Source organism: Morchella sextelata (genome assembly GCF_020137385.1).
Source record: "Morchella sextelata strain SCLS chromosome Unknown scls_24, whole genome shotgun sequence".
Classification (NCBI taxonomy): Eukaryota; Fungi; Ascomycota; class Pezizomycetes; order Pezizales; family Morchellaceae; genus Morchella; species Morchella sextelata.
In genome coordinates, this window is record NW_025408639.1 from 151736 (window position 1) to 165230 (window position 13495).

General features: G+C 46.0%; 1 protein-coding gene across 1 annotated transcript; it reads right to left on the reverse strand.

Moving 5' to 3' along the window:
- Positions 1-5000: 5000 nt before the first annotated feature.
- H6S33_007613 (uncharacterized protein) lies at positions 5001-9005 on the reverse strand (the record flags this gene model as incomplete). The annotated part of the gene is made up of 13 exons (XM_044839204.1): positions 5001-6210; positions 6271-6909; positions 6973-6997; positions 7065-7238; positions 7300-7404; positions 7463-7483; positions 7550-7654; positions 7724-7940; positions 8006-8303; positions 8369-8455; positions 8504-8626; positions 8684-8815; positions 8887-9005. The coding sequence occupies 13 exons, from the start codon at positions 9003-9005 to the stop codon at positions 5001-5003; spliced, it is 3255 nt and encodes a 1084-aa protein (XP_044688486.1).
- Positions 9006-13495: the final 4490 nt, after the last annotated feature.

A 13495-nucleotide genomic window follows, 5' to 3' on the forward strand; every position in this document is an offset into this window, starting at 1 on the left:
AGAGCTTACAAGCATATCACTTAAACCCATGTATTTTCTTAGTATCGTTAGCAACGGTTTTATTAGTCGGATTTATTGAGCAGACTCTACAAGTAGGGAGGAGAAGGCTGTTATCCGGAACGTGGGGATTTTGTATCGTGATGTAGTAGGTTACAATGAATAAAAGTACCCAAGACACAACCCATTCCTAAGGTTTATTTCGACGCATATGATTACACGTATGTGTCAGTATTCTGGTTTGATGGATACGTATATATACCCAATAGGCCTTCTGTGCACCCAGTACGAAAAAAATCATGATCATCGAATTCGCGAACCCTCTGTATCACCAACCAACAATTAGTAAGACGTTGTAAAACCTGGTATTTGTCTGATCTTCAGTGGATCTTTAGGATTATAGCACTCCCACCAAGGCGATGCGTCATGTTGGGCAATTGATTCATTTTACTACCGGTAGCATAAAGTTATACTCATATGGATTGAATTGTCCCGGCTTTAAACTACATATAGCTGCTGTTCCGGTACTTATATAATGGGCCCCAGTAATATCATTAATGCGGTAATATCAGTCCAACATAGCTCAAGGAATAGCGATTTCACCGCAGGTACGACGCTATTTCTTGAGTGCAAAGCCTTTTCCGGGTTGTTCTGTTAGTGGGTTGCAATTGGACTTTACCAATTCCTTTGCCTCAAAAGTTAATTACCAAGACATGAAACATCACTCGACTCACCTGAATCGAACAAATTTAGAAGCCAGTACAGTCGTAATAGGGTACATGTAGTAAAATGAAGAACATGCTGTAATGTATCGCAAATATTCCGGTGATTTATAGAGAGCTAGACTCTGTACTAGGCTCTCAGAGGCGCATGCCGGGGCCTGAGGTTACAGAAACCTCGAACCAGACTATTTCCACCTGTGGGGTAGCCCATTTAATTATGTCCCTTTTGTTAAACCTTGTTAGCATCTGACTTATCTACTCACTCGGACATTGGGGCATTTGGACATTCCTCGGGGGAGGTCTGGAGAACCTTTGGGGAATGATTACACCAGACTCAGTAGATGGTACACATGGTACACAGCACAGTCTGAAGACCAGACTACCTAGGTCCCCATGACCTTTTAATTGAAATTCTATTTCTAAAGCCTAAATGAAAGCTCGAAAGATCTAAAATGGTGGCTTCAACGGCGCGTTTTACCTGTGTTAACTCTCGTTAGACCACGCTCTTATTGTTATTCTAGTTCTGAGCCTGGTTCTGATCGGTCCTCAATTACCTGCTATAAATTTTTAATTTACCCCGCTTCTTAAGCTGAGAGCTCATAGCTGTTCAAACAACTAACACTTAAACTAACTTGCAAACCCACGCTATTGTGCTACTAGAATTAGTTTCCGTTTTCCCTTATTATTATTAATCATGAACTACTTTTTCCCTGTCCTTTACTTTTCTTGGACCACTTGGCATGTATTGTTCATACAGCGTATGACAAGATTGTTGTAGAAGTACGGGAAGAGTCCTATTGCCCGAGTCAGCCACTTAAACCGTGTTTTTAGACCCCTGTTTCTCTACCTCACGCTGTAGGCCCTCCGGGCAGAATTCAAATGGAAGAGTTAGCTTTCGGCACTAAAACAGCACCCACCTTCACTGTCCGTCACATGACGAAAGCCGATTTCCTGTGGTTTGATCATTGACACGAGTGATAGACTGTGAGTAAGACCTCTAAGGCTGGAACACTGGACGGTTATTGAGGGGAATGGCGACACCAGATGCTGGGATGGTTTTAGGAGCGGCATAGTTGTATCTTGAAATCTTGGAGTGGTCCTGGAGTTCTGGTAGTGTGTGGGGCGATTATTCGCATGGTTTAACGGCTCGGGGTGATTCCTAGATGGAATATTAGTGGAAGCATCATGAAGAAGGGTAGGGAATTATGCGTTAGTTATATGCTACTTCTCTCCATTTGTTTAGCTTTTGCCTGTATATCCTCATGTGATTTTTTCGAGGAAACCCAAGGCAGCGGCGTGCCTGTATGTACGTGTCATACCTTTAGGTATAACCATCACCTTCTGTAGCGCTGTATCTGATAGGCACACTTATATCCAGCTCGTGAATATGCGGGAAAACTATCAACTGAAAATAACGGGACTCTGAGTCGTTTTCGCTTATGTTGGGTTAGATGATACAAGTAAGTACGCCCTTGACTACTATTTTACTTGTGACGATTGATATCTGTGGCCTTATCGCTCATCCTAAAGACCGACTGATGACGCAATCACCTTAGGTAGCTCAGGGATATACATATATATAGCGATTGGTCGGCGGTGTGGCTACTAAGAACTTCCGGATACGTTTGATCACCGGATCAAGAACGCCTTTGAAAAAATGTATCACTGTAATCTGGTCGATTATCAACCCACATGTACAAGGAAGATCATTCCCGCCAATGAGCGCGGATACCAATACTACAGGGTGCGATTTTGCCGTACGTACCCGGGGCCCGTTCTCTAAGGTCAACTGGGAGTTTTGAGAAAGGGCGGACCCTTTACAACTTAGGTGTTAGATAGAACCGATTTGAAAAGTATGTAAATGTCGGCATGGAAATTGCAAAGTGTGGGGTGTAGGATATGTGTGCACGGTTGATGTGCGCGAGGGCCCCTCTGGCCAATGGGAAGGCCATGTTATCAGTCGCCTTACTGCACTCCTGCCACAAATTAGTCAAGCAGCGCATTTGGGGGGGGGTATAAATGGGTATAATACTACTGTTCCACTTCATGTAGTCTTGGCGCTTTTTACATAGAAAAATAGGCGATTTCAAGCTCTAACAACCTTTTAACCAAACCGGACTAGATAAAGCGATGATTGTATTATGAAAAAACTTTGTCTAGACAGATTTCTCCGCCACCCCCCAACCATGGTCAACTACATGGCACACACAAATGCGAGCAAACCCTGACCGCCAACACCGCCAACCCATCCAAAACAATACCACAACGCTTCATGACCACTGATACGACCGAGGCGCTGTGAGTACAGTGAAAGATGCTAAGGCGGTGACCCGGGAGGGGTTTGGTGGGCATCGTGGAGTGGGGCTGGGGGGGGGGGGGGGGGGGGAAGGTTGCGTGGTAGGATGGATGTGAGGGTGATTGTTGCTTGTTAAGTGGGGGATATTGTGCTGGATAGAGTTACGGCCCTGAACTAGTGGGTGTGGGCGTTCGAATTCCGGTGATACTTCAGCATCGGGGTCGGATGTAGGCGGGGCTTTGTATAAGGGGAGTTTATGGATGATCGTCCTCTCGGCGGCGCTGTTCCCGGGCATTTAGTAACGGAGATTTGGGCGTTTCTTGCGGAGACACATCATTCTCGGCAGGAAGGGGTCGGGTATTTTTTTTTCTCATCCCCCATTTTTCAGATACGTTGTTATGTGTATCTTGCTTGTTTATTCACCACAGATTCATATTACTCAGGCAGGTTCGCTGCCGGTGATTGTTTACTCTTACGTTTGAAATAGTCCCCTACCATGGCCAGGTTCAGGTGCGATAGGCAATTACCTAGAGTCAGTATTTCGAAAGCGGGGTTAGTTCCGATAATATACAAGCGGGGGGATAGAAGTAGAAGAGAAGGAGTGTCTTTTATCAGTTATATACTGTGCCTAGCCCTTTAGCTTGATCTTTTGGCTTGTATCTTTGCGATGCACTCCTCCTGGGATACCGGAGATAGAGTTGTATCGTTGCCAATTCTGGGCATAGGGCCTAGGTACCGAGAAGCTACCATTTACAGACCTATTTGGACTCCGCATTATATGAGAAATCCCGGGCATCACACGACCCAAGGTAGGCTCTTTCGTCTCATGTTGGACCCGACAAATATCATGCATCGAGCTAGTAGTGTTAGTGGACGAGGCAAGCGTATTCTGAACCGCGCCCCCCTCCCCCCCCCCCCCAAACCAACCCGAACCCCGCTCTCACCGAAGACAATAGAATATCACCCCTTACAGCGATAAGATGCCAATCTTGCAGAGAAAATTTAAACCGGTAGATCGAACGACCGAGTGATATCCTATGAGCGCAGCCTGCCCCCGATCGGTCGCCAGACCCGGCGGGCACCAAGAAATTGTTTTCGAAAACGTTTGATGGCCGAGCCACACCTTCCTTGCAGAGGTGATCTGCGTGGATATGTCGCTTCGGTTCTATCGTGTTACTGTCCGCTGAACGCACAACTCCGTGCGGGCTCCCGGGCGGGGATCCGGAGGCTGCCGCCGCGTCAGTCAATTTGTAGCGCGGGCTCCGGATCGCCGCGGTTGGGTTGGTAGCCAGATATATGGATATGGACTGGGGACGTGTATATACACATATATAGCCGATGCCGACGGTAATCATAAGCACTCATGGCGGTACCTTTGGATGGGCTCGGGATGGTGTGTGTGCATGGTAGCTGGGCTGTGGGGGATAATCGTGGACGGGGGTTATCAATTAAGATGAAATGAGTGCGCAGGAAGTTTCCGCACTAGAGGGCACAAAATATAACAGACCGATAGTGAGCTGTGGAAACAAGCAGGCCCGGGAACCTGCTGCACCTGTAGCTAGTATATGGAGATGGCGTCTACCTACGCATGCGCCCGCCCGGAGCTGGGTCTGAAGAGAAGTACCGCGAAGACCGCTGCAGCGCCCTGCCCCCTGCCTCAAGGTAGACGTGATAATAGATGTAATTTGCTAGCTATAGTTGATCATGAACCGTACGTTGCCAAACATAAATAGACTGAAAAGAAATGAAGGAAAAGAAACACAGATCCCCAAAAATCACGACTAGATTCCAAACCACATCACAATTTCTAATCTTCTCAAGCCAAAACACACAACTAACAAGTTTAATCCCCCCGTTCCTCCAATTGCCTCTCCATAACGGGAGAGATGCGAAAGATGCTGCTGTAGAACTATACTATCCTGGTGCTGGATGCTGGACTGTCCTTATTTGCTGCTGATAATAAGACACGTACGACTTTTTTGTGATTATTTTCCCTCGCCCATGAGCGGTGTCCGGCCGTGCTTGTCCGCTCTGTTGACATCTATGCGGCTATCCCACAGAAGCAGTTCTACCACCTTGTCGTGACCCTTCTCTACCGCCCATAAGAGTGGTGTCCGGCCATACTCAGTATCCGCTATGTTAACATCTGTGCGGCTATCCCCCAGAAGCAGTTCTACCACCTTGTCGTGACCCTTCTGTACCGCCCATAAGAGTGGTGTCCGGCCATACTCAGTATCCGCTATGTTAACATCTGTGCGGCTATCCCCCAGAAGCAGTTCTACCACCTTGTCGTGACCGTCCTCCGCCACCCATGAGAGTGGTGTCCAGCCGCGCTTGTTCGCTCTGTTGACATCTATGCGGCTATCCCGCAGAAGCAGTTTTACCACTTGGTCGCGGCCCTTCTCCGCCGCCCATGAGAGTGGTGTCCAGGAACGATGATTTACCTCATTCAAAATTTTCTCGCTGCTCGTTTCAACATTAAAAAAATCGCAAAGTCTATAATAACATGCTACCCAAAATGGAGAAACGAAAGTAGTCTCAGAAACCTTAAAAGGATCGTCTTCCTCTTTTGCAGCTGAAACCCATAAGTTATAAGCTGTTGATGGCTTTAAAAACTCTATGCACCGTTCATACAAAGTGGACTGCGGAGGAGATCCTGATAATCGCACGTGCGTCGCCCAATGCTTGATTGCATATTTCATAAGGAATCCTATTTCTTGGCGGGATTTGGACTCTGAGTGATGATATAGAAGTACTTTCAGGCATATCTCCGCCATGGTGGCATGGTTTATAGACCCTTCTTTAAATTTAGGATTACCGAGGAGATACTCCTGCACCGAAAAGTGAGCGAACCGGAGGTTCTGAGTATTGCTATCATTGACGATAAGGTTTTTGCAACAATCGAGTACTCGAGGCAGGGTTAATCTAAGAATATCTGGGTCAAACTTATCCTCGCCGGGGCCCACAGCAAGACCTTGAAGAATTGTTGAAAGTGAGCACGGCTCCTGGGCGGAGAGCAACCAACTCAGCACCGACTGGGCAATACGACTGTAGCTTTCGTTCGTCTGGGTGCGCTCTATGATCCGGTCATATGTTTCTTTTAAATCTTTTGGGAGCTTTTTAAGGGCTTCTCGAACACAACTGGCAGTTGGCTCCTCGCACAGAGCTAAAATCTGTAGGTTCACCCACATGAACCTAGCATTTGTAATGTGAGCCTAGGTAAATTTTCAAATAAACCAAGCGAAAGATACATACATTCCGTTGGCCTTTTCTTTAAGTGTCCGGCTAATCTCCTCCTTTAGCGCATCATCAACTTCCCCAACAAGCAGGAGCTTTTCCGCTCCACATCTCCGGGCATCACAACGTAAATCGAGTTGCAAATCAATATAATTATTGATATCATTGGTGTTGTCCGAGGGTTGGATATAATGGCACTTATAGCCGTCAAACATACGTTCTATATCTTGCTCATATCGACTTGCTAAAAACACCTTAATATTGCTCCCAGCGTCTACTAAACTCTTGAGGGCGTAGAACAAAACATTTCGTGTGTCTTGATAACATTCGTCGAGGGCGTCGACAATAATAATTACTTGCAAATACATTTCCGATAGCTTTAGGATGAGATCGGTGCTTTCCTGATGTCGAAGACCGCCTGACGCGTGTCCTTGTCCCTCCCTTTGCTCATATAGTGACAAAATACGTGCGGGAACTAGATTCGGGTCCTCAGGGCCCTCAGGGTCCCCAGGGTCTTTTAAGCAAAACTGTTTGATAAGAGTACGCAAAACTGTATCTGGTTTCCTGCGGTCGTCTTCCTTATAATTGCAGTAGAAATACGCCAAAACACATTCATTTCTGTCGATATTTTCTCGTAACTCGTCGATAACGTAGGAGCTATATCAGTAAATAGTAAATACGTATATCTTATATGTAGAAACGCTGATGAATTCTACTTACACTAGGGTAGTTTTGCCATATCCAGCTATGTCGTGAAAGACCGCATTTCAGCGAGGAAATTCCGTTAAATAGGAGTGAACTCTTAAACTCACCGTCCCCGCGTAGCCAAAGAAGTGAAGATGATTCAGAATCCCTCCACTCCACGAACGTTTTGTTCTCCCGCAGCCACAGTCCAGTGTTCTTCTGACGACGTTCGCGAGCAAATTGATGGTGGTCGATAAACTTGATTTCAGATAACCAATTTAAAATCTTCAATTTCCTATCCCCTATTGCTATATACGTCAGCAAATGCAATCGTAAGAGGAATATATATCAATTTTCACTTGCTTTTAATTTCTCTGTAGACCGCTTCCACTGCGTCCTTAATATTTTTAAGCGGCTCTTTTATCTCCGCTAGTAGTGCTTTCAACCTCCCGGTTTCGTGTCTCTGTTCTATCCGAGAGTAAGCTAACGGTTCCTCGGGTAAATAAAATAAGCGATGATCCCATACCTTTTCGTTCTGCTGCGGATGCTAGATATCAGATACGAGTCTTAGCTTTGTTCCTTTCTAATCCAAAAGGGACACCTCGGTACAAACCTTCTTTCTCAGCGATATCGACATTTACCAGCACTAAGCTTTCCTTCTCTCGGATAATATCTAAGAAAGTCTTCAAATCCGAAAAAAAGCTTTGGAGCACACGAGCTTAGTACGATATATGTGTCAGTATATCCTGGCCCATTTCTCGCGAGAACTGCTAAATTGACGACCTACTTCCGGTGTTCTCGCCGAGGTATTTCTTAACGTAGCAGAGGTATTTTAGGATAGAAACATATAGGTCGACAAGTGACGTATTGAGATACTGAACCGCACTAAGCTGACTAGTCCCACAGTACAATCTCTCATAGATATCACAGCAGAACAATGTGCGCACTATATATTCCAAGCTTTCCGAAACGGTGCGCATGTCCCCTGTGTAAGCTGTCCCAACCTAAGGATTTAAGTAAGCAAATGAGCTAGGGTAGTTATTGGGTTTACAATTGAGACGCAACGTACTTGTAGGAGAAACCTAAAGCCTGACCATGCGAGTGCTACGATATCAGGATGGTGCTGAAGAGCAACATCGCCGAGCTGTGCATACTTGTTGAGCTGCCCTACAAGGGCTTCAACATAAAATATATTTTCCCCCTTGCTGTTTGTATAAAACCATCTCTTTGCATTGCATGCCTTCTTTTTCTTGTTTATCTCATCAATGAGGGCCTTGACTAGATCAATGTCATCCCCCGACCCAGCGATATTTTTTCGAGTTTCGTCTTCCAACTTATCTACAGCAAGCCTCCATAGGTTTAAAGCTCTAGAAACGATTACTTCGTCAGTGTATTTCATTATATTTCCCACGCCATGAATCTATGCTCGTACCGACTGGGTGTAGCAGCAGAGGTCCCAAGGACCCCACTGTTAGGAGTTGATACTGTTGAATCAGTTTCCGTAGATATTTTCGGTCTTCTGACATATGTTAGCTAACGAAACACTAATATGAACCGGAATTCATACGTTAAGGTTACCGCGGGAGCAGCCGGTTCAAGTTTTACTTCAGGTATATATGTACCTGAACCACTCGACGATGCGATCGCAAAGGGTTTTGTAGCTATAGCATGTGCACTAGTCCTAATAGCGCTAGCACTTGCTGTTAAACACGATACTTCCGAACTTTGGGAAAGAGTATTTGATTACTCATCAATAGAATTCGAACTCTGTGCTTCCGTAGTTCCTGTGGGGCGTGGAGAACTAGATGGACCGGGAGGATCTGTTGACGAAGCTGTGGGGACCTGAATAGGAGCATTTCCCAAGCGAAATACCCCTCCACTAACAGTAAAAATAGCTGTGCGTTAGATGCGATAACATCGGACAAAAACAAAGATACGTGTTTGATTTACTCGATAATAGAATCCTGCCCTTCTGCTTCTGATGCAGGGAGCCCCGGCAAGGCAGCCGACACTTGAACCTTTTTGCGGCGACGGTTCGGCCATAGCTTCGACATAAGATATTTGCACATAATAACTTGCTATGTTCTGATCGACAGCGCGCGAACGTTTCTAAAATTAAATAAGAGTTCGTTATAGTCGAAAGGACCGCTTGAAAGCTTCTAGAATTCCCCCGCGCGGTGTGATAGTTATAGGGAGGATGAGTGTGCCAACAAGGTGACACGGCGGTATCTGGAATCGTGGCTGCAAGGTGAACTCCAAGGCCAATGAGAGGGCTTATTCCTAGCCACTTTGCTCAGGCGCTTTTTACATACAAAAACAGCCGGGTTCAATCTCTAATAACTTCACAACTAGGATAGATATCAAAAATCTGTAAAGAAAACGTAAACTTCATCATTACTACTACACTTTTACTTTACCTATTTCTTTTATGTTTTTTGGTGGTAAAGTTATAAGCGTTTGACTTTTCATCACTTTTGGTTACCTTTAAGAGTGGCTTGTCTCGAACCAAACCCTTCGGCTTGGCATTGAATAAATCAATTAAAGCCGTAGGGCAACTTTTTTTTTTTTTTTTTGTTTCATAGTTTCTATTGTTTCTGGGTACATGAATATCGCATGGAGCCTAAGCTATGGCTTGAACAAAACCCCTCCTATCCCCCGCCCAGTCCCTTGTTAAAATAACTATGGTCTGATAACAACCGCACATCTTCTTACAAAGCAGATGACAAGAAACTTCCCCTGACCTCCACAAAACGAAAAACACAACAAAGGAAAGATAAAAGAGTAACCAAATGGCTAATATAGCCGTACCGCCCGATGGGTCCGCGATCGAATGCAGTGTAATATCGAAGGGGAACTCCTCCCCGTGGGGCTGAGCCGGTGTCAAGCATTTAGCCGCTACCCGGCCGGTAGAAAGAGATTAACCGAACTTAGCCGAGGCTTGGTCCGGTTGTTGAGAGAGGAGAACTGCCATGTTTACTGTTTTCCACAGTCTCGTAGGCTGCACTATCTTTGCGTTTCTGATGAGGATGCGTTACCCAGGGAGAGAAAAAAGGTGGAGTTCTTCGGTGAGGAGGAGGCTCCAGAGAGAGGAGAAGAGTTCAACCCGAGGAGGGGAAGCCGTAGGGCAACTCCAGCTTTATTAATTAAATACACGTGACAATCAGCAAACTCGCAGCCTTCGCCAGAGGCTCTGGGCGTTCAGGGCGCTCAGGGCGCTTGGTAGATAAACCCCCTCCCCAAAGATACCGTGAGTGCTCCTGGCGCGCCGTGATATACACCCCTGCACAATGCGCACCATGGTACCGCATAGTAACGCCCGGCATCCCCAGATAGTAAAGTCAGCTACCTGACAATGCTAAGCGCCTTATCCACTCGCCAGTTATTCTCCTCTCTGTCCTGATCATTCCTGGAGAGTTCTCGACTGCTTTAGCGGTGTCGGGTAATATTCCGACCACCCCATGCTCTTCTGACGTCGCCGGAACTATATTTCTTCTCTCTGGTCCTTATTTCTATATCAGGTCTCCGCTGGAGAGTATTTCCTCCTCTATGGCTTGCCTGACAGACCGATTCCTCCAAGTCGATGCCCTGTGCACCCCTGGCATACAACAATCGCCCCCAAACGCCCTCTAGTATTCACGTTAACTCCATGAGTTCCTTAGCTCATCAAGACACCGCCCCGATATCCCTTGAACCCCCCTCTCTATTGTCTTCAGAGCAGTCATGATAGCACTGTCAGAACTATAAGTATTCACCACCCATCGAGCTAATAAATACAATACACCATTAAAGAACAAAACTACAAATAATAATATAGTGATAAATGCCCCTTATTCACTACCCGATGCCCCCTTAGCACTCGTGATTACTCCCTACCTGCCCCTGTTCCTCTCCCTTTGTAGTCCTCTACCTCATCCCCACTCTCCCCCCCTATAGGTAGTTTCAGCTTCTCCTCCTCATGCTCTTCCTAGCTATCAATTCCGCGAAGCTGCGCATTAATCACCTCGTCTTGAGCGATGTCGCTATTGTTCTGTGTAACTCCTGGAATGCTCGTGAATGCTCTCAACGCATCTCAGAATACGGTAAGGTCCGCAGCCAAAGCTTCAGCATCCTCGCTAAAACCCTCTTCCGGTATCACCTCTATCGTTGTGCCATTTTTATCTCGTATCTATTGGGGTTACTATTTAGAAAATTATAACCACAATCTAAAACTATCATGCCTTTTCTCGAAGATTATCCTTCATTACCTCTAAGGTTGCCTCTTGGTTCTGGGTACTCTTCCCCTTCCATGTGTTGCTCATTCTAGCGAACAGTTCTATTTGAAGTTGTGTATCAGCTTGGCAATCTCGTATGGCCATAGGAGCACCACTCATTGCTCTCATAGCACTTGCGGCAATCTCGTATAGCCTTTCATGGATCGATTAGTGAATACACTGGGTTACGAGGAGTTGGATTAGTCAGAAAGATTCTATTGGGTTCTACAGGATTCTGTTGGTTGTCAATGTATGAGTCACTTCGGATTTGTCATCGCTGGGATTTCCTTGGGTATATTAGGGGGGTTCGTTTGTTCTTCTTGTTCTTTTCCTTTCCTTTCTTTCTTTATGCAACGTCTTCTGTACCTACGCTGTCTATTACTATACAATATTACTCTCCTCTTCTTTACTCAAGGAGACCACCGCTTCGCTGCCCCTTGCCCCGTTGACCCTCACCGATGCTAGAATTCCTCAGGACCCCTATTGCGAGATCCCACAACAACCTCTACTACCCCCTTCGTACCCTGCAGAATACTCGCTACTCGCCCCCTTGAGAAGCCCTAAGAGCTCCAATCATTGCTCCCATTTCACTCGCGGCAAACTCATATAGCCCTAGTAGTACCAATCATTGTTCCCAGGGCACTCACGACACTAATGGAGGCATCGGGCGGTACTTACTCACAACACTCTCATTCTATGACTGAAACTTTTCAGGCTTCACGTAACTTCCTGTTGACCACGCTCGAATTCCATGCCAGACCGCATCAGCAAGATTGTACATTTTAAGCAGCCTCCCAACAGTCTCCTGAGTCTCCTGAGATTCTCCTGAGACAACAAAACGGTTTTTGATTCTCTGGAGGCTCAGGAGATGCTTTTCAGAAATTGTTCACTTTCCTGATTCGCGGTCGCTATAAGGAAAATCAGGATAGGTGTTATCTGATCGAGGAACTCTGTATCCCTAACCCCCCGCATCCTAACCCCAATAAAGTATTTGAAATATAATATATCGATAATATCTAGAGCCAGGAATCGCAAGTGGTAGGTCTAGAATCCATTAGGGTTATCTCGAGTGCTCTCTGGGCATCCACCATACCTCGTAATACTCTTTAGGGCTCAAGAAACAATCATTCTTCAAAACATGTTCCACGCGAGTGGCCCTTGCCTCCGGCCCTGCAATATTTGCAAAGCTGTATATCGTTGCGTAGGCCAGACTTCGTTTCACCTTGTGCATCAAGTAGGAACAGACACAGAAGTGCAGACTTCTACCCCATCCGATCTCAATTAGCCTATCAGAGCACTTCTCAAGGGGGCGAGTAGCGAGTATTCCGCAGGGTACGAAGGGAGTGGTAGAGGTCAGTGTGGGATCTCGCAATAGGGGTTTAAGGGACTTCAGCGTTGGTAAGGGTCAACGGGATAAGAGATAGCGAAGCGGTGGTCTTCTCGAGTGAAGAAGAGGAAGATAGTATTGTATAGTAGTAGACAGCGTAGGTACAGAAGACGTTGCGTAAAGAGGGAAAAAGGAAAAGAACAAGAAATACAAACGAACCCCCCTAATGTACCCAAGGAAATCCCCGCGAGGACAAATCCAAAGTGACTCATACATTTAACAATCAACAGAACCCGGTAGAATCCAATAGAACCTTTCTGACTAATCCAACTCCTCGTAACCCAGTATATTCACTAATCGATCCATGAAAGCACTCTTCATTTCTTCTAGGGTACTCACCTGTTTAATAACAACCTCATCAAGCTCAACTCTACACCCCACTTGGCGACTTGTGCTTGCCTACATGCTCACTCCCAGTACCGAAAGTCTTGCTGCAAGTGGAAAGGGTTCAATGAACAGATTATGCTCCCCGATTAACAAGCTATACTCTTTCTCAATATGCTGAGCCTGCACTGACAACACATTTGCACTCCTAAAGTTAGAGACCACAGACTTCTAAGTCAATTGGCTAGAAGGAATATTGTCACTGCTCTCCAAGGCATCGTGAATGTCCTCCGAAATACTAACCTCGCTTTCCGGTATCGGAATACTCTCACTTTCTGGCATCGGAATACTCTAGTCCCGCTGCATTGAGTAGTACTGGTATTCGATATCGTAGGTTCTTTGCGATCGACCTTGACTGTGGCTTGAAGGAATCTGATGACTGCTTGCAGAGCTTTTGCCAACTACCACAAGGTCGCTGCCTTGAGCAGGCGGTGAAGAGCGATATGTACCAGGGTAACTGGGGGACGACTCCACATACCGAGATCATAGCGAAGAAAGATCAATATGGCGCGTAGAAGCAGTATACTCAGAATCCAGA